General features: G+C 33.3%; 2 protein-coding genes across 3 annotated transcripts; both read right to left on the bottom strand.

Annotated features, from left to right (window-relative positions):
- Positions 1-3,842: 3,842 nt before the first annotated feature.
- Positions 3,843-6,631, bottom strand: LOC18053535 (transcription factor bHLH162). Of its 2 annotated transcripts, XM_006449292.2 has the most exons (4): positions 6,399-6,631; positions 5,955-6,314; positions 5,744-5,838; positions 3,843-4,039 (listed from the first exon to the last, which is right to left on the bottom strand). In XM_006449292.2, exons 1-3 carry the CDS (start codon positions 6,516-6,518, stop codon positions 5,752-5,754), a joined length of 567 nt encoding a protein of 188 aa, XP_006449355.1. In that variant the 5' UTR covers positions 6,519-6,631; the 3' UTR covers positions 3,843-4,039; positions 5,744-5,751. The 2 variants fall into 2 exon arrangements, with proteins under 2 accessions (XP_006449355.1, XP_006449353.1); XM_006449290.2 differs by lacking the exon at positions 3,843-4,039 and having other exon boundaries at positions 5,374-5,838.
- Positions 6,632-18,253: 11,622 nt separating this feature from the next.
- Positions 18,254-21,754, bottom strand: LOC18053533 (serine/threonine-protein kinase HT1). Its single transcript, XM_006449288.2, has 3 exons — positions 20,108-21,754; positions 19,506-19,961; positions 18,254-18,687 (listed from the first exon to the last, which is right to left on the bottom strand). The coding sequence occupies exons 1-3, from the start codon at positions 20,843-20,845 to the stop codon at positions 18,415-18,417; spliced, it is 1,467 nt and encodes a 488-aa protein (XP_006449351.1). The 5' UTR covers positions 20,846-21,754; the 3' UTR covers positions 18,254-18,414.
- Between the last annotated feature and the right edge of the window lie 3,599 nt (positions 21,755-25,353).

The following is a 25,353-nucleotide window of genomic DNA, read 5'->3' as shown; positions in this document are numbered from 1 at the left end:
CTTGTGAGCTTGCCTTTTGCCTACTTGAGATTGTGTACCATGTGTAGGGTGTGTTACTTGGGCCAGTGAACCCAACCGACATAAACCGAACCCAGCCCTTATTGGCCCATTTGATAAGTGGCCATGATTTTGAAATACACCCCGAGTTATTTAAAATACTACCATCCAAATCCAATCACATCGCTTTGGATTAAAAATCCATATTATTTGGTTAAACTTAAGTTGCCTGTTTCAAATTTTGATAATTTAAAAGTACTTTATTTATTTATTTTTTAAGTTAGAGGTGCGCAAATTGTTTTAAATTTTATTTTCTCTTTAGATATGCTTAAGTTCTAATGTTTTTAAAAGCTAATTAGGTTCATGATGTAGGAGATGCCTCATTACTGCATCAAGCAACCATATACAGGTAATTAATTTTTGTTGACATTTTTGAATCGGTAAGTGAAACAAAAGATTAAATATTTTAGTTTACAAATTAATTTGTTGATTTTTAATACTAAATTAAAAACAGTTGATCAATTGGATGCATACAGATTAGTTAATGCGTATACTAGTTTGTAGACATAACTAATTTGTATGTGTGCTATTATTAATTAGCCTTCTATTAATGATTTCCTTCAAACTGAATATTTTTCGTAATGTTCAAACTAAATCAACAAAAAGTTTGAGCCTAATATTTATGGGTATCGATGAGGGTGTGGAGAAGTGAAAAATGACCAGTCACGCCTATTTAGGGATGGCAATTCAACTCGGACCCGGACGAAACCTGGATTTTTCGGATCGAGTTCAACTCGTACCGGATTAAATAAATCCAATATCCGGATGCCATTTTCAAAACCCGCATATATCCAGGTCCGGTTTCAAGTTCAGGTGAACCCGTATATTCGGAATCTGGACCTGGATATTTATTAATTTTAATATTAATTTTTTAAAATTATTTTTAATATAAATAGGAAAAAAAAAAAAAGCCCAAATGGTGCCCTAGCTCATTTACACTTTCACAGCCGCAGCAACCATTTCCTCTCTCAGTCCCTCTTTAGCTCATTTTCATCAAATCATCGTTTTCACCTTCGCAGCTGTGCATCATCATAATCACCCGTCGTTGTTTCCTTGTCTTCTTTGGCGCGACCAGTAACCAACAGTGATGCGGCTGTTCATCATCATCATTATTTATAGTTTATTTAATTTTGAAATATTTTTTAATTGTTGGTTGTGATTATTCACTCAACCGGAGTGCTTTCACTTTCTTCTCTCTTTCGCCTACTCATCTCAACTTTCTCTTTCTGTCTTTCATCTGTTCTCTGCATGGACTCTGAGGAGTTACATCGGTTCTGTACTGCCCTTTCTCTTCCCGAGGAAGAAGGCGAGGTAGTTGCTATTGAGAGGAGTGCACACGATGCTGGCGTACACAGATTAGAACAGCGTTTGGTGGAGGAAGTTTTAACAAATAAGGCAATCCGTTGCGAAGGGTTCAAAACGACCACTCAACAAATTTGGAGAACTACTCATAGGTTGAAAACTGAAAGTCTTGGCTGTTGCTGTTAATAGATTAAAGTGCTGAAAATGTGATCGATTTGATTTAAATGCAATAATAATGATGGAGTAATGATACAGCCACAAACTCTTGTACAAACTTATTTTGTACAAACTGATGTGGCATGATAAGATTGGTTGAATTAAATATCACTTGGCCCACATGATTTGTTTTTATTAATATATATTTTCATTCAACCAATGAATTAATGCCACGTCAGTTTGTACAAAATAAGTTTGTACAAGAGTTTGTGGCTGTATCATTACTCATAATGATGATGATATCGAACCAAGAATTGAACGAGCTGATTTGTATTTGGTTTGTTTAAAACCTAAATTTGTACTTGATTTGCTGAAATTCTGGATTTGTATTTCTATTTGATTTTTCAATTGAATTTAGTTTTTTTTTTCAATTGGATTCATCAATTCGGGTTGAAAACCTGCAATCCGGGAACCCGAATTTTCCCGGGTTGAACCCGGACCAGACCCAAAGTGGAAAAGGCGGGTTTATTACCGGGTCCGGTATAGAAAATATGCGTCCGGATTCAGATCTGAAAAGGCTAAACCCACACCCGAACCCATATTTTACCATCCCTACGCGTGTCAGCCTGTGTCAATTCAAACCTGCGCCCACACCTAGGTTTGTGCGTGTGGTTATATTATTTTTTTAATATTATCATTTATAGATTATAAGTATTTAGTTGTTTATTATTATTATTATTCCGGTTGAAAGTCTTTGATAAAATATTGTTAATATATCTAAAGATAGAGAAATTTTAGAATAAATTAGAGGTATGATATCAGAAATATAACAAGTAAATGATGCTATGACATATGCGTATTTATTTTAAAAAATCATCATACAAATAATGGTTATATTAAATTTAATTACACACACGCATAATGGTTTGGTTGTTTTCAGTTTCGATTCAATTTTTTTAAAGCCAAAAAAAATGTGTAAGTACCGAACCAAACCATTTGAAATTGAACCGAGAGTAACAAAACTCAAACTGAATCGATAATATCATTTTGATCCCTATCCTTTATAAAATTTTAGTATCATCCAATGTTTACGGAATGTTTGCATGTAGAAATTTTGTTATGCCCTAATATTTTTTGCAAACTTTTAAAGAGGGTCCCTAATATATTTTGTAAACTTTTTAAGAGGGTCCTTGAAAGGAAGTTGTTGGGTAAAATATTGTTATGGTCCCTAAAGTTTTGATAAAACAATTATGGCATGGAAACTTAATTTATTTTATTTAAATTTTAGTCCAAAAGTTTTTATATTAAAGATAGTCATAATAATTACGAAAATTCTTTATTATAGTTGAAAATGATTGCAATTTTTTTTTCATGAATACTAATTTGTAAATTATTTATTTTTGTTTATTATACATGGATCGTAGTAGATCTTGTGTGCAAGTTAAGCCGAACTAAAAAATTAATTTGTTAATTTAAACCATCACCGAAAAATCAAAATCAAACTAAAAAATTAAAACCGAACTGAAAAATTGAGAAATCGAACCAAACTAAACTATTAATTTCGATTCTATTTTTATTATCCTTAAAGACTGGATGATTTGTTTTTAAAATTTCAAACCCGAATTGAACCGAAATAAAAAATTTATTCCAAAACCAAATCGATCCTAACCAACGCCCACCCCCATTGGTTAATTGTAATACTTTATAAGTATTTCTCTCTCCTAAACTTGGCACTGAGCAGTGTCGTAGTGTAATTGCGTAGCGTACGGATAAACATTTTGAAGTTTGAACCCTGACCACAACAACACAGGGGATGGATCCCACCAACCCCGCCATTGATTTGAAAACTCGAAGCAGCCTTGCGTGCCTCAAAACTGGGTAATATGCTTTTATTTATTATCTACACTGATTACTGATTACTGATTACTGATTACTGATTACCAGCACTAGAATTGATGGAGCCACAAAATGAGTGGATAAGGAAGGAGGTCTCTTCTGCTATGGCCATAATCATATAAGCCAATGCATTCAGATTTACGCTCCATTTTATTTTACTTTCTAAGTTTCTAGTACAAGTACTTGAAGGAAAATTAAAACAGTAACCATGTGGCACCTTTTTTTTTTTTTCTTCTTTTTCTATATATATATATATAGCATCGCATGGAAACATACACTGTTGCCCTTTATGCATTATTCTGTTCTGTTGTACATAATATGATGAAATAAACCTCTACGTGCAATATTAATTGACTTTATTACTAAAATGTTTCTTCTCATTAATACATCAATTAATATGCAATTATGTCTGAAGACTGGCATTAGCGCTTTTAACATGCAAACATATGGCCAGACATCAATAATCTTCGACCGGTTTAATTAAAAAGGAAGAAATTAATAAAGAAGCAAAACTCATTCTCTCACACCTTAAACCAAATTGCATCTGAATTTACAAGCAATTTTGACATAGAATATTCTTTTACTTTTGCTAGTTGTCACTCATCTTCCTTCCCGAAGTCTTCAAAATCTGTGGCCATATAATATATGTTTTATAAGCTGATCGCAAACATGATTTGATTTCTCATACCAATCTCAAATTCTAAAGTGTAGGATTTAGAATAATATGCATGCAGTCGCTTGTGAACATTGCATGTTCTAGCAATCTGGCTATTTAATATCCAGTACAATCCTAGTTAACCTAATACTATCATATCTAATTTAATCCGGCAGGCCAAATGCACCCAAATTACCATGATAGCATATATAAAGATGAGCAGTACATGTTGTGTAACTAGACCACTACAACGCAAAGAGGGATGGGTCCTGTTGGTTTGAAAACTGGAAAAAGCCTAAATTAATTTCAACATGGGATGTCTAGTGATATTATTAGTTAAATACAAATTATGTAACTGTAAACATTATTGTGTTCAGATTGACTTAGACTTTATTTATTTTCTAGCACAAGTAGTTGAGGAGGAAAAAAAAAATAATTTAAACTCTATTCTCTGTCACTTAAATATTTTCCTCAGCTCAGAAGAATCAATACTAGTTTTAAATTTCTACTTTCTGATTTATTTGATCATGAAAAATTCTTTTATGCTCTAAAATTAAATTGCAAATATGGCCTCATGAGGAAATGGACCCGCAAGAAACAAATATTATATTTATGCGTGCAATCCTTCAACAACATATCCCTTCAATACCCTTCATGACTTCATCCCATGTCAGTCTTATTGACTGCTTCAAACATATAAATGACCAGTCATCAATCATCTTTGAAGTGGGGAAAAAGAAAGGGCAAAAAAAAGGGAAGAAGAAGGAAATAAACTCAGTTTTTCACTCTTTCAAAAAAAAAAAACTCATTTTTTCACACCTAAAAAAAAGTGTATCTAATTTTACAAACAATTTGACACGTTTAGAAGATCTTTATACTCTTGCCAGTCGCCACTCATCTTGCTAAAGTCTTCAAAACTAGTAGCCATATATATCTATTGTATATATAAGTTGAATACAAACATGATTTTCCATTACCAATCTCAAATTCAAAAGTCGCAACCAAATTGATTATCTCCTCTAACAATTTAGAAGATACATGCTGTACTTGTATGTAAACATTACATGTTAATCTAGCTATTTAATATAAGAATGGAAGGAATGTCAAAGTCAACATGTGATGAACAAGGAACATTGAGAGGTCAAGATTTTTATATATTAATCTAAACAGACCAGATCAAATGTGCCCATTTGTAGCCAATAAGATATAACCAGCAGAAGCATAAATAATTAACGCTAGCTTTATCAAATCCACATTATGATCATCAAATTAAGTGTAACCCAAAATTAATCAAGCAACTAAGTGTAATCCAATATTAATCAAGCAATTATCGTAGCATTTGAAAGCAAATAGTCGTCTGAACACATTACCAGATGAAATATTCAAAAGCTGCTGCACTAGCCGTAGTTTAACTAGAATTAATTAATAACACACAGAACTCTAATCACACTTTAATTACCTAGGGTTATTGTGTCGATAGCTAGACAGTCAAATACAGTTCTTTTTTTCAACTGCATCTACACAAAAACCAAGATGGAAAGACTACTAAGAACAAAAAATCCTCAATGGGCACACTTTTTAATTAGAGCATTTAGGTTTCTAGATCACATTGATGCAAAGATATTGAGTGATGAACCTTACATGCTTCCTCCATAAAAAAGGAATCATGCATCTTACCGTATACTTCAAAATGCACTACCATCTTGGCCAAACTTCTTCAGTCTCTCTGATATCCTTGCTGAAGCATCATGGTCCGACCCAGAATCTCCAATCTGCTTCACAATTTAAACAGCCAAAAGAAATTTTTACCACTGAAACATTCTTAATTAGAAAACCTAAAGATGATTGTTATATATGTAATATGTTTGTGCAACTTAATTAATAATACCTTAGAATGTATTGTGTGAAAGATGGTATCTTCAACAACATTGAAACTGGCATTGACTATTTCAACACCTTCTTCGTGGAGCAAGCGAATAGTCTCAATAAACATGAACTGAAAATCCAACCCAGTTGTCAAAACCACCTCCAAAGCCGAACCCATTTCGTGAATCTCAATTTGCGGTGACCTTAACCCGGTCGTTATTGTTCCACTACTATTCCCACTGCTGCTTGTGGCTGCAGCTGCATCAGGCTTTTCAATTCCCATTAACCTCTCTTTTCTCTCCTTCATTCTCTCCAAGTTTGTCTGTAACCTCTTTATGTACTTGGTAGCTTCATCTAGCTGATCAGGTAGTGATGTCGCTTCCTGCAACTCCATGTTGATTAAACCGAAAAGAAAAACAGAAATGATCAGTTAGAAAATTAATGTTGTTGAGAGAGAGAGATATACCATAGGTCTTTGATGGGGCACAAGAGAATTGAGAGTGGAGTAAAGGGCCTTCATTTGATTTCTTCTATTTCTCTCAATGGTTTTTCTGTCAGTTCTAGAGGAACTAGGGTTGTTCTCCATCAGGAATATTTTTATTTCCCTCTGTTAGTTCCTTAAATTACTTAATAGATGTAAGTTTTGCCTGGGTTTTTATCACGGAAAAGAAAAGTCAATTGCCGACGAAAAAAGAAACAAAAGACTATTACTATCATGAGATGCTACTGAAAAAGCGTTTGCTAATTTGATGAGAGGGTGGTGGGGGAGCTTGCTGGCTCGCTGTTAATGTTGCTGTGGGCCTATCACTTTTTCAGAATTTACAAAATCCACTGTATGAATTTCGGCTTTAACCGTAAAAGGGTATTTTGACTTAACCTTGACTCCATTGGCAAAGCTTAAGAGAGTGTCCTATACGTGTTCATCACAACAGACTTACGGTTCTTTAATTTTTCGGAACCGGAACGAGTATGGATAGGATAAGTTGGAATCAAGATGATGAATAAAAATAATAATAAATTATTCACTTGAGTTACAGGAATCAGAATCAGAATCAGAATCAGAGATGAACTATATTTCTATTAACGTATTTGTTTTATCTTGTAATCGGAATAAATTATCGCAAGTTATTAAAATGCTCTTATTAACAATTATGCATTTGTTCACTAACAAAAATAAAGAGCAATTATTATTATTATTATTATTTAAATGGGTAAAAGAGATTTTTTATTCAATTTAAGCGTAAAAATATCAATACACTCATCATTCTCATTATCTCATTTCATTCTCAAATTCCCTATAAAAATGTAATTCTCATTCCTTACTTGAAATTTGTGGGTTCACATGAAAATTCATTTCCATTCCTTTTATAGCAAATAAACATTATCAATAACTAAAGAAAATCATTTATTCTCAGTCCCTATCCAAGAGGTAAACACACCACTAATTGCTAATTACATTCGTTTGTGCAAAATATCTAGGTGTCAAGGATTGCCTTTTAAAAAGTTGTAATATTAATGGAAATTGAGACGAAACCAGCATAAATAAAATTGAAAAATGGAAAGTTTGATTGAAGTATATACACTATATATATTCAGAGTCGCAATCTCACACCCTACCAAGAAAGGCTAGTGGTGTTAACATCATCAATTGTGAGCACATCAACATCCAACCTAATTTCACATATTTATGATGATTTTAAATTTAGTAATTAGTGTATGAGTAATGTTATGTTTCCTTATTTTAGATGTTTAATTAGGATACTTAATAATACGGCATATTATGTGTCAACCATTAATTGAGTTATAAAAATAATAAATTAATAATTGATAATAAATCAATTATTATCATATACATGACATTAAATGATTGATGACAAATCAGCAAGTATCCTAATTAAGTATCTAAACTTAGTAAGGTCCCGTTTAGTATTGAGGTTAGACCATTATAGTTTAAAAGCTACAACGCTAAAGTATTTAGTAAATACTAGTTACTGTAAATTAAAAGATAAATTAATTTGATCAGTTATTTTTATGTTAACTATAATATCTTTACTATTTTTGTTAATATTATTATTTAACAGTCATATTTACTATACACTATTAATTTTTATTTTATTACTATAATTATTTTTACAGCAATTACAGCTTAAAAGTTACAGTACAAAATAAGACTGAAATATAGCATTATTGCTAGTGCATATGGAAAAATTTTATTGAATAATTGTCTGCTTACGTGTTAACATCACCACCACATATCCATCTTATTTCTAAAAATTAAATTTGGTCAAATTTTCAATGGAAAATATCTAAGGTACTACTAGTATCTAAAATCAATTATTTTGTAATATAAAAAAAAAGTATTTAGCATTAGGACAATTCAATGTCCTCTCTCTTCACACTCGTACGAGTAAGGTTCTAACTTTAGATCTTAATATAAGAAAGTTTACTAATTCAACTAATAAGCACCCACAAAATGTCAAATATGTTATGGGAGAAATGTAAGTATGTGGATCCCATGCATGAGGAATTCAGAAATTTCGAGTCCGTGCAGAAGCTAGTGATTAAAGCACGATTCTTTTGTTCTCATAATTCTAAAACCATCGTTTGGAAAAAGAAGGCCAAAGAATCAACGAGGAACTGATTTTTAATTGTGTGGTACCTGGCTGAATAACGTGGTGATAGATCGCCTGCATGATGAGGAATATTATATATATTTCTAACGAATAGTATGAAATTGTTTAATTAAAAACTTGTAGCCGATCAAAAAAGTGATTAAGGATCCATCCTTATCTTAATAATGGCAGCTAAATGGTCGGTTCCAATTACATGGATCACGTGGTTGACGAGATGTCGCAAGTCTACAGATAACACTGGAAGGCTGGACTAATAAGCCGGTAATTACACACGAGGTTAATAATATAAACCCAACCAAATTTTACGTTCACACACGAGTCATGAAACATGCAAGACATAGTACTCTTTTGTCGTTTCCAATTTAAGCACGAGATGCAGGATGCCAGCCAGAAAGAAACTGAAAGAGCACTCAATCAAAATTCAAAAACTTTTAATTGAGAAAGAGGGAGTCTGCTTAAAGTCACTTTGAGTCTCTAATTTACAAGAGCCAGAAACATGTTTCACATCTTATCCAAATAAATAAATAAACATGTACCACATGTATGTGTTAATAACTTTGAACTTTGTGGTGTGTATTGAAAAATAAGAGAGCCAGACACTCGCTCTTGCTTTCAAATCTTGATGAAAAAATCAATCAGTCCAAATCGGAGTTGTTGCTTTCTCCGATGTGAATGGGGGGAGTACTCATACGTAAGTCTTGAATGATAACAGAGTCTAAATTCTATTTAATTGTCCTTCGCAATGCAGATAAGGACGAAAGCTTTAAAGGGAGCCTTTTGGTTTCTTGCCTTATTAGCGGCATAAATGGTTGCTTCAACTGTACATTGACGATCATTTAGAGGTAACTAGAGATTCTTTTTAGATCAGGAGCTCAAGACTAGCCGTTACATACAACTTAATATTAGCCTCGGCTTTGCTTTGATAGCGTGAAACGGCTATTCATTTGGATTAAATCCTAACAAACTATTAGGTATAGATTTTAATCAAGCTGTCAAGTAAAAATACGTATCTGTCAAACACTTTAGATTCAAAATTGAGTAGAAGCACAATAAGACATATATATATATATGACTTTCTTTTATCAGTTAGTATATTAGTATCTATAACTTTTTTTTTTTCTTAATAACATTCTCACTTTATTAAAATGAAATTATCTTTCATTAAGACAAAATTTCTAAACATAATATCCATAATTTATACATATCATCTGTAAAATCTCTGTCAAATCTATTTTGGATGTATAAGCAAGGTTTATGACGAACAAAGGTGGCCAAACTTCTAATCTTCCAAAGGACAAGTCATTTGTCGCTATCCAGAAACAAATCTTAGTGGACGATGTCTAAAGTGAAATGTTGAGTTGATTTTCAATCTAGAAAAAGTAACCAACAATCCAAGGCTAAAATTTTTAGTGATGAGTGTGAAATCCAAGCTAAGCAATAATATGTGGCGTTGTCCACTAACAAATAACCCCACTTGCATTGCATATATTGAATCATTGATCCAAACTTTACGACCCAAATTAAAACAATACAGAAAGAAATATATTTTCCAACAAGAGCTGATCCGTCGTACAAAAGCACTAAAAATCAGCTTAATTTGAGATACACTGCTTTAACTGCTTCAAGTTGGTGCTTTCTTGTTAGTGCTTTTACTTTAGCTATTATTTCGAGTACATGTTGGATACGCAAATCCTACGACCCCACCTGCTGCGTGGCTTGAATCGTTTCAGCTAGCCACCAACAATTTTCCCCATTCAACCTTCTTCTGTTATATATGTTCTTCATTCTAACTACCACAGTTGCTTTCCAATTGTTGCTTCTGTTAAGAGGAAAAAATCAGTTGGACTTCAACCCAAAAGCTTAAGCTTATGCCTTACAGTTATAGGACATGCCCTGAATATGAAACGTGGAGAGAGGCTTCAGACAAGAGGTTCTAAATAGACTGATAAGCAAGGATTTAATAATAGTATTATAAATAAGTCTGGCTTTTCCTTCTCAATTATAGTAGAATAAAGACTTAGAACTTAGGACAGAAGCGTATAGATGAGTCGAAAGATAAGAGAGTTTAAAAGTGAGGGAAAAAAAATTAAAATAGAGTTTGCAAACGAGAGAGTAAATTTAAACTTAAGACTTTGATGTCGTATAAAACAAATCACAACTTAAAAATTTAAATGGATAGACAATAATTAATATTAATACTAAAAATAAGTCTAATAATTACAAGGACATTGAATTTTGAAGTATCATCAAATTTCCATAACTTGTTGATATTTTTTCCTAATTTTTTATTAACATCCAAGTAAAAGTTTCTTATCGAATAATGATAGAGAGTGCACTCCAATCTCACCTTAATCCCCCACAAGAGTAAATAAAAATTAAATAAATAATAAAATTACTCCAAATTTTGAATTAATAATAAACTTATCCAAAAATTTATTTTCATGGAGTTAAGGTGGGATTTATTTATGGGGTCAGCATTATTTTTCTTTCTTATTTCTCATCGGAATAAATGTTTCAATAACATATTAGTGTTGGGTCTAAGATGCAATGTAATTTAATTTGATGCACCTGTAGAGGCTGACCAGTTACGGCCATGCAAGTCTTTAACTTTGATCATTTTTACAATTTAAAATAAATAAATAAATAAAACTTTGATAATGGTTATATCAAGTCAAGGTATTTGAGTTATCCAATCGAAAATATCCACGTTTCAGCCTGTGACTTTTTAGAATTTAACAAGTTCTTGTCTTGTTAGTTAAGCTGCTAGGTTGGAAAACAACCCACGTACATCACACAATAATGTTGATTTCTTCACATATTCCCATTAAAGTTGATAGGAGGAGTCAAGTCTACCGCCAATTTGGGTCCAAAGAATGGAAGAATTCCCCCCCACCCCCGGAAAGGGTAATTTTTAAAAACCTCCCTTGAGGTTCGAAGCTGTTGTAAGTAGATGGTCAAAATTGTTTTATTTGTAAAAGACCCCTTACGTTTTAGTTCCGTTTGATTACCGTTTGACTAATTAGGGGCATTATTGACATTTTATATTGTCATAAAAAAGTTACCGTTTTATCAAAAAGTTCCTTTTCTCTCTTGGGCAACTCCAACAACATCTTGAGATTGGTGCTTGCGGGTCAATGGAAGGGGTAGTCAACAACACCACGGGGGCGTTAGGAGGAAGAGATGAATATCAGCCATAAATTTTTCGAAAAATTACATCTGATCCGGAAACCAAAACAAAAAAGGAAACAAGATACAAAAGAACAAAACAAATCAGGAAAGAAATTCTTGTGAAATTTCCTTCTTTCTTTTGGCTTTGAATATCGCATTTCCGCACATCAACCAGCCAAAACTTCAAAAATTGTCTTTGTTACTTGACTTACATCCACTTAAAGCAGCCATGGGTCAGCCTTGTCAACTACAACAAGATCAAGCTCCGTCGCCTTTGCTGTTTTTCTTGGGTGAATTCTCCGGTGAAACCAAGAATGCAATTTATGATCCTCTAAAGAAACCATTCTCAGTTGTTGATTTTCCAGAACTCAGTTTCCAACTCCAATGCCTTGCCTCAGGACAGGGATGGTTACTTCTGCTTTCGCGAAGAACGACTTCTCTCTTCTGCTTTCGCGAAGAACGGCAACTTTTTGACGACAACATAAAATGTCAATAATGCCCCTAATTAGTCAAACGATAATCAAACGGAACTAAAACGTAAGGGGTCTTTTACAAATAAAACGATTTTAACCATCTACTTGCAACAGCTTCGAACCTCAGGGGAGGTTTTTAAAAATTACCCCCCCCGGAAATAATAATACTACAGGAAAGTTCATTCCGAGGAAAATATACCTAAAGAAGTAAATATTGACTGAATAACCTTCATCTTTATTCATTTATTATTACTGCCCAAAAATCCATGTTAGGTACAAAGACCTGCTCCGATCGACAAGGCACGTACTCTATGATAGATTAAAATAAGACTCAATTCTCACGGACGTGGGTTGTAATTTAGATGGTATGAATAACTCAATTCCTATTAAACTCTTGACCAAGTCCATTTAAGAGACTTTAGTACATAAAGTAATACCTCGTGTTTTCAACTGATTTTGGGGGTAAGAAAAATCAAACCAATCTAGAACAATAAATTTATATTTTTGGGGGAGATGGGGTACCTCACTGGTTTATTGTGTGCGGTGCGGTGTATCTGAAATTCGGGGGAGGTGAGAAGGGGAGAGAGAGTGGTAACAATGGTGAAAGGTCAGAAACGAGAGAGGTGTCCTTCCAAATGAGTTTCACGCCTGCAAAACAGTGAAATATAGGTTAGAGGTGAAGCCGGGGTACCCCGGCGTTCACACTCCGACGCTCAAGTTAGCAAACTCAAGCTTTAATGGTAAAGAGAGCTGGCCAGCCCTCTGTAAATTTAGGGTTTAAGGTTGAAGAAAACCTATTTTTTGGAGTGTGAGTGTTAATGGTGAGTGAGAGCCTCTCCCGGAGAATGAAACCTAGGCACCTTTATATATGGAGTACCTCAGCTGCCACGTGGCGTACCCTTTTTGGCTAACGTCCTTTTACCTCTTTATAATTATTTTTGGGCCGTTATTTGCATGTTCGCGGCGTATCTCATCTTTTGGAAACGTGGCGCGTGCTGGAGAGTGGTCCAGGGTACCTCTGCAGTAGCTGTCGGGTAGGCGGCTAGGGACCACTGTCCTTGGGACAGTGTCCTTCACTTTTGGCAGAGGTAGCAGGCGGCTGTCCCTCCTTTTAGCACGTCGCTTTTGATTCCTAATTCTGACAAAATCAAATGATATCTTTTAGGAGGCGGAGACGTTTCTCATGGCGGATATTTTCGGTGGATTCTCTTGCATCCGCTTTGCCGGGTACCTCGAATTACATGGGGTACCCCCTATTACGCAGGGTACCCCTATCTGTATGGGGTACCTCTATTTGTATGGGGTACCTCTATTTGTGTGGGATACCTCTAATTGTGCAGGGTACCTCTATTTATACGGGGTACCTCAAGTCATGTCGGGCACCTCGGATTATGCAGGGTACCTCCGATTGTGCTGATATCATTCCATTGGCTGACACGTGGCGCTCTATTACCTTTCATATCTTTCCCTCAAACACCTCGTGAAACAATTTTTTTTTTTATTATATGAGACTATTGCTAAAATTACAACTCATATTACATGAGATTATAACTGATATTTACAAATCATACTATTACTGAGACCAACTTACATAAATACTTCTTGAGTTCTGTCTAAATTTTAACTCTCATTAATATCCAAGGGATGTATATTCCACTCACACTTGGGTAAGGAAGAAGACTACCTTCACTTAATTATACAATATAATTAAGGAATGAAATACTCTCACATTGCGCTTGTGGGGGTTCGAATTGCTGCCCTAACCACTTGACCAAACGAGTTAGTGAAGAATTGATTAGTTTAAAAATAATAATAAGTCTAGTTTAAAACAATGAATCCTAAATCACATATATACATTGTACATACATTCACTACTTATTAGCTTTTAAATTAAAAGTCAATGAGATAACATTTTTATTAGTTAAAGAAGCTCACTTTGGCGAGTATTCATCACATTTGAATATACATGGTTGACAATAAGAAATGCATGCTCATAAAAAAATTAATGTATAAACAAAGCATGCATAAAATTAAATTCAACTGGCAAATGTTCTTACTATACCAATTAACGGTGACAAATTTATATGAAGTAGATTCTCGTGTGGTCTAGCAAAAATATAAACATAATAATAATAATAAAATAGCAAAAATGTTGTGGAGAGTTCATAGGTTCTCAATTAAGTCTCCAAAAAAAACATTGTTAAAAATCAATGAGCATGTCTTAATTAAATGCATGTTGTTGATATGGATGAAGCATGCACACCCTCAAATTAAATGCAAGCATGTATGACATAAATGCAAAGGAAAAATTGAAGTCCATAAATAGCAAGCTTCACAATTCTTTTGGGATCATCCATTTTTTTAGCTATGTAATTCAAGAGATAATTAAAATTAAGTTAAAAGCATTTCCTAATCCATTTTTTTCTCCAAAAAAATTTATTTTTTAAATTCAGTCTGAAAACATATTCAAAAAATAATGTTGAGAAAATATTTTCAATTTTCTCCCATTAAATACATTTCCAAAGTCACTTCAGAAATATTTCCTAAGATAATTTCTAAACACATCTCCATATTCCTTTTCTAAAAATATATATATATATTTTTTACATTTTTCTAAATTGCACTTTGTAGGCTATAACAATTCTAGAATATTAATATTAAGTTATTAGTGCTCTATTATTCATTGGTGTATTCCGCTCCCACATCAATATTTATAACAGGTACCATTATTATTTATGGCCCATTCTACTACTCTACGAAACAACAACCATAGTCAAAATCGCAATATGAACTTATTTAGGTCATACTAACGCCTAAATATGCTTTTGAAACTTACTTTTCAAACGACACAAAATAATCAAACGGACCGCAGACTATTAAGACTGAATTTCTAATCAAGCTTAACCTTATTTCAATCAAAAAATAGCCTATCATTGTGACAAGTGGCCCCGATTTTTTTTATCAAGATGATACTTGACTAATTTGGTAAAAATTCTTGCTCGAGTGAAATTCTTGCCACAAAAGGCTGCCATGCGTGTAATAAGTGTTGGACTATTGGCATCGCCTCTAAAATCTTTCAAAACCCCGTAAAATATTTACAACTCTTACCTTTCACTGAAATTACATAGGAGGATAAAATATTACCTTTGGACCAACATACGTGTTATATGTATTATATATAATTCCAACTCAAAATTTATTAATTGAAAACTATTATGGTTAAATTGAGTTTATGCTAGTCCCTAATTGATACCAGCAAGAGCATCGAATTGAAGGAAAGGAAAAAAAAAAAAAAAACAATGGTTCGTGATATGCAAATTTTTCATGATTGAAGTTTGGAGAATAATCTTTTTGACTAAATTTTGTGAGCAACGCAGACAGACAACTCCATTTTTTTAGGGTTTGAATAGTAACAAAGAAAATTAAAAGACTGTTTTTTGAGAAATGATTTTAATTAACGTCAATTTTTCCATTTAAAAAGGTGTAATGAGAAATTTATTGTATTTTTAAATATTGAATGGAGTAAACAAAGAGAGAGATGTTTAATAGGTCTATCTATGGGTCCGAATAGTCCAAGTCGTGTAATAAAGAAAGCAAGCCCAACAAAAGTTACAGCGAGGTGGGCTTCAAGGGATTTTGTTTCCTGGGCCTAAAAAATTTCTACCCAAGTCAAATTTGACAAAATAATATCTTGAGTGGAACTATTGGTAGCCTCCAAAAATTCTCTTAAAAGCCCTTATTCTATTACATTACAATTATAATATCTTGAGTGATACTTATATTTTTCTCTCTTCACTCTATTTTTTAAATGAAATTTACATTTATAACCAAATACTCATGTAATTAACAAACTCGAAATCTATACTCAGGTTAAATAATTTTCTGTAGCTCAAGCATAAACCACTGCTTTTCTTTCTACCTAAAACTAGTTGAATCAGTTTTGCCTCTCTTTCTCTCTCTCTCTCTGGTATATTTTTCTAAGTCTCATCTACAAAATTGACTTGTGCAAACTTAAGACATTATTATTTTTTACTTTTCTCTTTCTTTTTCATATTGATTTTTTTTTTCTGAAATTAGTGTTTTTGAATTTGCAGAGAGAGAAAATTTGAAAAAAAAAATTTATTTAAGAGGATTTCGGACGGGGGCCATATATATAAATAATGCTAAGTTATAGCCGGCTCTAACTTAGTTAGATCCTATATATATACACTCAACCCATAATTATGGGAGAGGTTTTAATTAGATTACCAATTGAAAGGAGAATTTGAGTTTTTATTTATACAGACTGCGCAGAATTTCAACTGATCCGTAGTATAATTTCTTTTTCCCAAAAAAAAGGTAAAAAAAAAAGAGCAAGAATAAGAAATTCATGAAGACAACCTTCGAAAATATAGGACGATGTTCTTCGTTTTAAAAACACAAATCCAAGGCGTGTCAAATTGTGTTTATGTAATGGGTCGTACTAATTTTATCATTTTAAGAATTACACCCAATTAAACAAGGTTTGTTACTCTGTTAAACAAACTGATTATTCCCAACTCCCAACAGGTCTTCATTCCTGATGGGTGACTGCCATAAATATGGTTTTCGAATGCAGCGTCGACTCAACAAACTCAGAACCAGCAATAAATGTTAGGATATGTTTTTTTTAGCCCAAAGGGAGTATAGTTACGTGATTGTGAGAAGATATATAAATGAGGCGTAATAATATAATAAGGATTTTGCTATGTTACATGTGATGTAACATACACAATCTACAAGAACCACATAATTATGTGGGTCTCATAATTTGTGTGATTCTTGTAGTTTGTGTATGTTGTAACATAGGGACTCCCATATAATAGAGACCGGCAATTCCAGGCGTGCAGGTAGCTGATTAAAAAAAGTAAATCACGTGATCTACTTTGTTCAAAAAACAGGGTGATGATGACACCTTCAACTTCTTCTTGAGTAATAAATAAAATGATCATGGGACCGACACGGAGCGAATGTGAGAATTATTGAAGGCATCTACTTTCCTTGCTTCTTCAATCCTATATTCATCGTGTATGCAGTGATTGGTACACCCGACAATCTAACAAGAAACAGAAAGATGTGCGTAGGGCATGCACTTGCAACAGCACATGCGTGTGTTTGTTTTCAATTTTCGTTAACATGTGTACATACATACGAATGAAAAAGCTATGCTATCATTCTTATTGCGGAATGAGCTTCCAGCCCTTTGAATGGAAAGAGTGAATGCAAGCATCTAAGCAAAGTTACAAGTGAAGCTAACTGAAGATGGTCAAATCAGATAGGCAACAATGTTCTACAGTCACAGTTCAATCAAAAAGTGCCATGACTAGTTAGAAGATCATATGTATTCATGTTGTTAAAAGAAAACATGATGACAGTTGCAATAACAAAGATAGAAAAAAGAAACGCAGACAACCAATTTGTACATAAAAACTACAACGGATTAATACATTTACCACGACTTGAAGAAAAAAAATTATACGTTACACACGACGGTTGCCAACAGAGTTATCTCGCCATAAACAGAGATCCTATGGAAAATTTTATAGAAGAATATAACCAACAAGCCATGATCCTGAATAAAGTGAACTCGAGAGATAAATAAAACACAAAAACAATTGGGACATACATAAACTAATCCTAATATAGTAAATTCGCCAACACATTTACTAAGAACACCGTGTAAATATGGACAAAATTTTCGCTCATTCTTGCTATTGTACAAACTTCAACTGTTAAAGAGACGATTACAAGGATGCAACATAAGCAGTGGAATCCAGCAGTGAAAATCACACCAAATTTAAGAAAAATTGTATGAGAATAAGTTGGAAACCATAAAAGAAACATGAAAAATGGACCATATTTTATATACGTGCATAGAAACAAGCAGTAAAACCAGTATATGTTTAAAATCTTCCAAAAGAAGTCCCCCAAACAGCCTTAAAAAAAAAAAAAAAGCTTTTCCTGACCCAATATCGAGTATTCACCATGTCCAGAGCAACATACATTGATGATCATTTGCTGTGCAGGTATGATTGAAAATCAAAGACGTTTCACTTCAAAGCATGCCTAACAAAATATTCATTCACTCTCACATGAATGTGTCATTGAGTACAAACATAGCAGCCTATAAACGAACCTTTTAATTACAAGTGACCTGGACATACTACAAAAGCCAGGTCATAAGGAAGATTCATGTGAATTTAGGTTTGGGCATAGGTGAGCTATGAGGATGCATGGGACCAAGCTTTTGAATCCAATGAAGGAGCCCTTTCTTATGATCTTGGCAAATTGGGTTCTGAACCAAATTCAGGGTTCCATTGCAAGCAAGTGAAGTCTCAAATTGCTCCAGTACTTTCACAATGTGCCAGAACTCAGGCCTCTTGTCTGGTTGCAAGGACCAACATTGCTCAATTAAAGCTGCCATGGCAGGCGGACAGTCACCTGGGATAGCAGGTCGCAAATTCTGAAAAAGAGAGAAAAAATTCAATGGCACAATTACTGACCTCATAAACAAATTATCAAAAATGCCTCTGGGGATGAAGAGATAGAGATGTTTCCAGCTCATTTGATATCCCATGTTTAGCAAAGCAAAAACCAAGAAAAAGAACAGTAAAAAAGCAGTTACTCTGCTTGATTATTGATCTAATGTCGCATGGAAATCTAGATGAATCTATTACACATCAGAATCAATTTGATCTGTTGATGTTATGTTCTTAAAGAAAACTTCTGAGCATGCCTACTAAAAATAAAATCTGTTACAGCAAACTATTTCAGCATATGAATGTTATGAAATATAATTTTTGCCATTCCCCATGAAAACCCAAACAACGCTTCTTCTTCTTTTTTTTCCTTGTTTTCTTTTTGCTCTACTATAATGTCAATGCAGATTGAAGTTGTTTCAACAATAAAAATATATTTTACAGAAACAGTCCATGGTCAAGGAAATTGTGCATCATGAATATTACACAACCCTGAAGATTACTAAGTTAAACTGATCAAGGCATTTAGTGCACTTTCATACTAATGTTTCTTGTGATTGCACTCTGTGGGCTCATTGTCTATAAACAACAAACTCAACAATGATTAATTAGAGAGTTGAAACCACGGGGCAATTCATTTTCAGTTTCAATGGAAAATTACTAACAAAGAGTCGAAGATACCATTCAGAAAAAATTAAGCTATGTCAGAGCAGCTCATTGCATATGATGAATTCAGATGAAATGGAACAGAAATGCAGTCATAAACCAGACAAATTTATCAGCAAGAAGCACCAAAGTTTACCTTATTCACTACTGCAAAAGCAGCTTGGATTGGATTCATTTCTTCATATGGGATAGTTCCAGCCACCATTTCCCACAAGATGAGTCCAAAACTGTAAACATCGACCTTTCTCCCATATGATTTGTGCTTGATCATCTCAGGTGCCATCCAACGATAAGTTCCTGGGTCATCAGACAATGCATCACAGTACACCTCCTCACAGGCTATGCCAAAATCAGCAATTTTCAGGTGGAATTCTTGATCAATAAGGACATTTTCCGGCTTAAGATCCCGATGAATGACACCTTGAGAGTGAATGTATTCCATTCCACGTGCAATATCGAGAGCAATTGCAATCAGTTTCGGTAAGGGGAGGGTTTTGTGCTCCAGCTTATGCAAGTATGCCCTCAAGGAACCCTCTGATAGATATTCTGTGATGACACAATATACTGGTGGCTTTTTACATGCTGCTACAAACTGTTTAGCAGATAAAATAATCTTACATAAGAACAGATTCAAAAGGCAGCAGCTACGAAATTCTTCACTAGTAGTAACAAACCAATTACTAAATCGCAAAGAAAGCTAAATAAAATATGAAAGGGGAAATGAAAGAATGTTGTCACCTTTATGACATTTGGATTGTGGAGGCGAGATAAAAGAGCTACTTCTCGATTGAATTGTTTCTCTAATCGAGCTGCCAAGGTTTCATTTTCGTCATCATCTGGTATCCTGATAATCTTCACCGCAACAGGCTCATCCTTATATATCCCATGGTAAAGTCGGCTATGTGCCCCATGAGCAAACCTAAGCCCAAGAAAGAGCTGAGAGAGGTCAACAGTGTGTTCATCAGCAGCATCCACAGCATTAACCCTAACTCCGCCATGATCAAAATACTTGGTCCAAGCTGATTCCTTTCTGCTCTTATATCTCTCGGTAACTCTCAAAGAACCCAAGTGCCTGAGAGGGCTTGTACTGTAGGAATTGGAGGATGCCTTGGTCTCTTGTTGAGGTTGTTTATGTAAAAACTTACCCACCAATCCCTTGTCTGATTCTTTTCTCCTAGGATGTGGAGTTGAAAATCTCTTGGTGGCAGACCTTGCTTCCTTGAATGTATCAGGGAGAACTGTTTCGGGAAGGGGTGATACAGATCTTGGCTTGTTTGCGGCAGGATTTTGCTGACTCTGTGAACTGTTTGGAGCTGATTTCTGATTGGAGGAAGCTGTTCCAGGCCTTGATTTCAATACAGAAATCGTTTCTGGCAGGTTAAGCGGAAGGGAGGCCAATATAGATGAATCCAACCTATGACAAACTGTGTGAGAAAAATTGGTCCTCCTGATCCAAGAATTAGCCCCATCCCCCATCTCTTTTTACTTTTTCTTTTCAAGTAGCTATACTAATACTGGACAGTTGAAATTCTAACAAACCCTATACACTAAAATATTCCTGATTTTCTTCTCTTCTTCTCCCTCCTCCTGCAGCTGAGAAGGGTAATCCCCAAACGATCCTAAATATGTTACAGAGTTGAAGAAATAAAATATCTTCAAACCCATTAACAGTCTAGCCACTGAAGGATCAAATTTTGACTTCACTACAATCAAGAATACCAATCAAACCAATGGATTAGACTAATAAGAGAAGAGACTGTCACAGACGCCAATCTAATCCCCATCTAAATCAAAATCAAAATCTATTGAAACCCATCAAATCCCATAAAAAGGACAAATCTTTGAGACCATGAAAGCGGACCCTGACCAGACCACAGCTTCACAACCAAACCCTTCACCACCGAGCCAATCCTGTTTATCTTTTATATTTATTATTATTATTATTATTATTATTATTTTGGCTTCAAAGTCAAACGCCACCTCCCTTATGAGCCTGGAAAATCCCACAACCCAAATGAATAAATCAACCAAAAAGAAAATACGCAATTTGATTAAATTATATCGAAAAAGAAGACACACCCATGATTACGAACCCCATTACAAACACCGAGCCAAATAATTTAAACAAGAAAAAAAAGGGCAATCTTTTTGTCAAAACAATCATAAAGCTATATTAAAATAATTCAAAGATAACAGAGGCCCAGATGAAGGTATCACCTTACACACACATAAATAAATAAAAAGTCATAAAAGTACCAGCTAGTACAAATACCAAAAATGGGGCACATACCTAACCACAGGATGGTGGTGGCATTTTTTTACTATGAAAAAACAAATACAAAAAAAAAATTGAAAAAATAAACACAATGCCTTTGTTTTTGGAAGGGGTTTTTATTTTTAACAAGGACAGAGAATCTTTTGTTTTAGCTTTTTTTTTTTTTGTTTGCTGGATAGCAAAAATAAGGTTTTACATTTTTATTACCAAAACAAGTAGTAGAAATACGTATTCGTATGGGAGACACAGGCCGTAGATTCAGTTGACCCGATATTTAGCGTCAGTAGGGCCCAGGTGAGAGTAGGGGTGTGGTGGTGGCGGGGGACCACACAGGGAAAGTCAATAAAAGACGGAGGAGGGAATTTAAAAAATGTCTAGTTTATGTGAATGTGAAATCATAAGCCATAACGTGAACAGTGGGGCCCCTGCGAGAATACAAGTGTCGTTATCGGAGAGAATAACAGAATGTGCGGGTCTATGGTGCTGGGTGGTACGGTTCGCACGGATACTTTCGTTTTACTTAATTTTTATTTATTTTATTTTATTTTTTTGGTGGTGATGGATGGGAATTTTGTATTTTGTAATTTGTAATTTGTAGGTATGATTTCATTTTTGGTGCTATGTTTGTGGGTGCAGTTAAATTGATCTGTGAAACCTTACCGCCTTAATTAAGCAACGTTTGGTATTTTCATTTCATATGAATGTTGACATGTTAAGTTAGATCCATAACTTTACGTCTTAGTAAAAATCATTTTTATTTTAAGGATTTGGGAGAGAATATTCCTTGAAAATACTTGTTAGGATCAGTTGGTAATATTATAATTTTTAAAAAGGATAAATTTATCCTACTCCACATTAGCATATTTTAATTTACCCCTTAAAAAATATGGAAACTTTAATTTATCACCTAAAAACCATTTTCTCCCCCATAATTTTAATGATCGAAAGGGTAAAATTGTATTTGTATATTCTCTCAATACTCAACTCACAAATAAGAAGTCAAAACATATAAGTTCATTTCCACAAAACCCAAATGTTTCATCAAAATTCACTTTGCACCCAAATTAATAATTTTTATTTTTTTAATTAGTTAGTTTTTTAGCTGTAGAAGCATAAAAAATTAGTTCTTGTTAAAATAAGAAAATTTAATTTCTTTCTCACTTTTTTCTTTTATTTTTTTCTTTCTACTTAATTTCTTCATTTTCTTTGGTTCATTTTCATTTTTTTTTTCATTTTCCGCCTTTTTCTCCATCTGCTCCACGCTTCATTTTCTCCAAGCATCATAAACCCACAACTTCCACGGCAGCAACTCGCAACAATTTTTGGGGCTGCACGCAACTATGGGCATATCTAGAATGGTCACACGCGACCATGGGCTTGCTTGGAATGGGCGCGCGCGACCATGGGTTTTGCTGGGCAATGGGCATGGGTTTTGCTGGACTAATTTGGATTAAAAGTGGTTGTAGAGTGGTTAAGTATGCAAAAGAGGAAAGAAAAAAACTGAAAGAAGAAGAGGATGAACAGGGAATGGAACGAATAAGATGAAGAAGAAAGAAGAAGAGAGAGAGAAAATTTTCCTTTCTTATAAATTTTGAGATTTTTATTTCAAAAAACTTAAATATTTTTATTAAATTTGAGAATCTTCATGGATTGAGGGTGAGGTTTTCTTTGCAACTGTATATAGAAGGAGGTTTTCAAGTGGTTTTTTGTTGGGTTTAACAAGAAATATTATTGTTTTATGTATTATTGAGATTTTGTTTTATTTTCTAAAAAAGAGATTAAAGGGTGATTGTGTTAGTGCTGCACATAAAGTTTGAGTTAGTTTTATTTTAGAAACAATAGAGGCACAAAAGATATATCTATCTAATATAGGTATGACTGTGAGATAACCTATTCCATAATTAATAAGGGTAATGTCATATTTTAGTAAGTCAATGTTGGTTAATGGTTAAATTTAACATATTTTAAGGGGTAAGTTGAAGTTTTTATATTTTTGGGGTGTAAATTGTAGTATGTATAAATGACTAAATTGGATATAATCTGAAATAAAATTTATTAAAATATTTTTACTGTATACATATAATAATTGATAACTAAAATAAATATGTTAAATAATTAATTTTCTTTTTTATTTGTTATCTCAGTTATAAAAGTATAATAATCTCTCTAAAATTAATGATTATATTTTCTAATTAATAAGAATAATTTTAGATTTTAATAACATATGAAGATATATTTGGAATTTATTAAGTATAAAAGTAATTCTTAAAATCATATTTTAAAAAGCTATTCCTTTCCATTTTCCAAGTTTTTTAAAATATATTGTAAAATGAGGTGATTTTACCCAAAGTGATTTTTTTTAAAAATTTATCAAACACTAAAATTAACTTTGATTATTTTAAAATTACTTTTAAACTTCCCAAAAACAATCTCAAACATGCTTTTAAACCTTCTCAAGCGTAAAGAGAGTCATTGCTAATGAAGAAATCTTAGTAAGGAATACTTAAGGATGGCAAAAAATTCAAGTACGGCTTGATCTGCATAGCAAAGATCTGGATCCAAAAAAATGCAGATTCGTACATTAAAAAATGTGGATCTGAATGATAAAAATTGAAATCCGTGTGGATTTGAATGTGAATGCAAATGCATCCATAAAATTAAAATATACAGATCCACATTATTTTTAATTAAATTATTTATTAAATTAAAAATATATAAGTTAAATTAAAAAAAACATATATTTGGATCTACATTATTTTATGCAGATTTATGGTGTTTTTGTAATTTTATTTGTGGATTTGTGGTGGTGTTAGGCTTGAATTTATGTTAGTCTTGATGTTTTATTTTTGTAATAGTATTTTTATTTATGAACTTATTGTGTTGTTGTTATTCTAGGTATTGAATTGTTGTTTGTTGGATTATGATTTGATTTGATTTGATTTAATTAGATAAATTTGTTGAATTTTAAATTACATTTAAAATTTAAAATTTAATAAAATGCATATTTATATATCTGAATCTGACCGCAATCTATATGAGTATTACTTACATTCAGATCCGTATATATATTTTTATAATAAATCCATATCTCAAAATAATATCGTAAATTTGGATATGATTGCACCTACATTCGGATTTTACCATGCTAGGTATAATATTCGTAATGTAGAAATAAGAGATTTTCAAATCTATCACGTTAAAGCGTTTTTTAACCATTAAATGAAAGAGAGAGATGACCGATGATATGGTAAACGACATCATAAAAAATGTGATATAATTTGTGGAATATAGACATAATTATAACGTGGGAATCTCAGATTGCGGAGATCGGGAGAGAAATTTAGATAGAGATAAGACTTCATCTTTTTGGTTTTCCTTCCTGAAACCGTGAAACGTGAAAATAAAGAAGAGATTAAAAGAAAAAAAAAATATTAATGTTAACTTGCCGTGCCATGTACGTTTACTTTTCGAACTCCACGGATGTACAATAAATTTGACACTTCCTGCCGAAGGAAATTTATCTGCTCTTCCATATTCGTTGCACTTGCACCATTCTTGTCGTGCTAAAAAACCTTTGCGTCTTTCGGTTTTTTACTTTTTTTTTTTTTTTTAAATCACGGGGGCAATACAATTACAAATATCTTCTTTTAGTGGACTTTTCATCTGATTGTTGTTGGGCCTTTTGGGTCACAGGATCTTATCTTACAAC

This window comes from Citrus clementina, unplaced genomic scaffold (assembly GCF_000493195.1).
Source record: "Citrus clementina cultivar Clemenules unplaced genomic scaffold, Citrus_clementina_v1.0 scaffold_2, whole genome shotgun sequence".
In the NCBI taxonomy this organism is placed as follows: Eukaryota; Viridiplantae; Streptophyta; class Magnoliopsida; order Sapindales; family Rutaceae; genus Citrus; species Citrus x clementina.
The sequence above is the reverse complement of the archived record's forward strand: the minus strand, read 5'-3'. Positions and strand labels throughout refer to the sequence as shown.

What these genes read in the sequence shown, in the direction of transcription:
- LOC18053535 (XM_006449292.2), bottom strand. Translation starts at nt 6,518, where the DNA reads ATGGAGAACAACCCTAGTTCCTCTAGAACTGACAGAAAAACCATTGAG. An exon ending in TGCCCCATCAAAGACCTATG is followed by an intron (nt 6,315 to 6,398) that starts GTATATCTCTCT and finishes ATGGAGTTGCAG; the next exon opens with GAAGCGACATCACTACCTGA. An exon ending in TTCACACAATACATTCTAAG is followed by an intron (nt 5,839 to 5,954) that starts GTATTATTAATT and finishes ATTGTGAAGCAG; the next exon opens with ATTGGAGATTCTGGGTCGGA.
- LOC18053533 (XM_006449288.2), bottom strand. Translation starts at nt 20,845, where the DNA reads ATGGGGGATGGGGCTAATTCTTGGATCAGGAGGACCAATTTTTCTCAC. An exon ending in ACAATCCAAATGTCATAAAG is followed by an intron (nt 19,962 to 20,107) that starts GTGACAACATTC and finishes TCTGCTAAACAG; the next exon opens with TTTGTAGCAGCATGTAAAAA. An exon ending in CTTTTGCAGTAGTGAATAAG is followed by an intron (nt 18,688 to 19,505) that starts GTAAACTTTGGT and finishes TCTCTTTTTCAG; the next exon opens with AATTTGCGACCTGCTATCCC.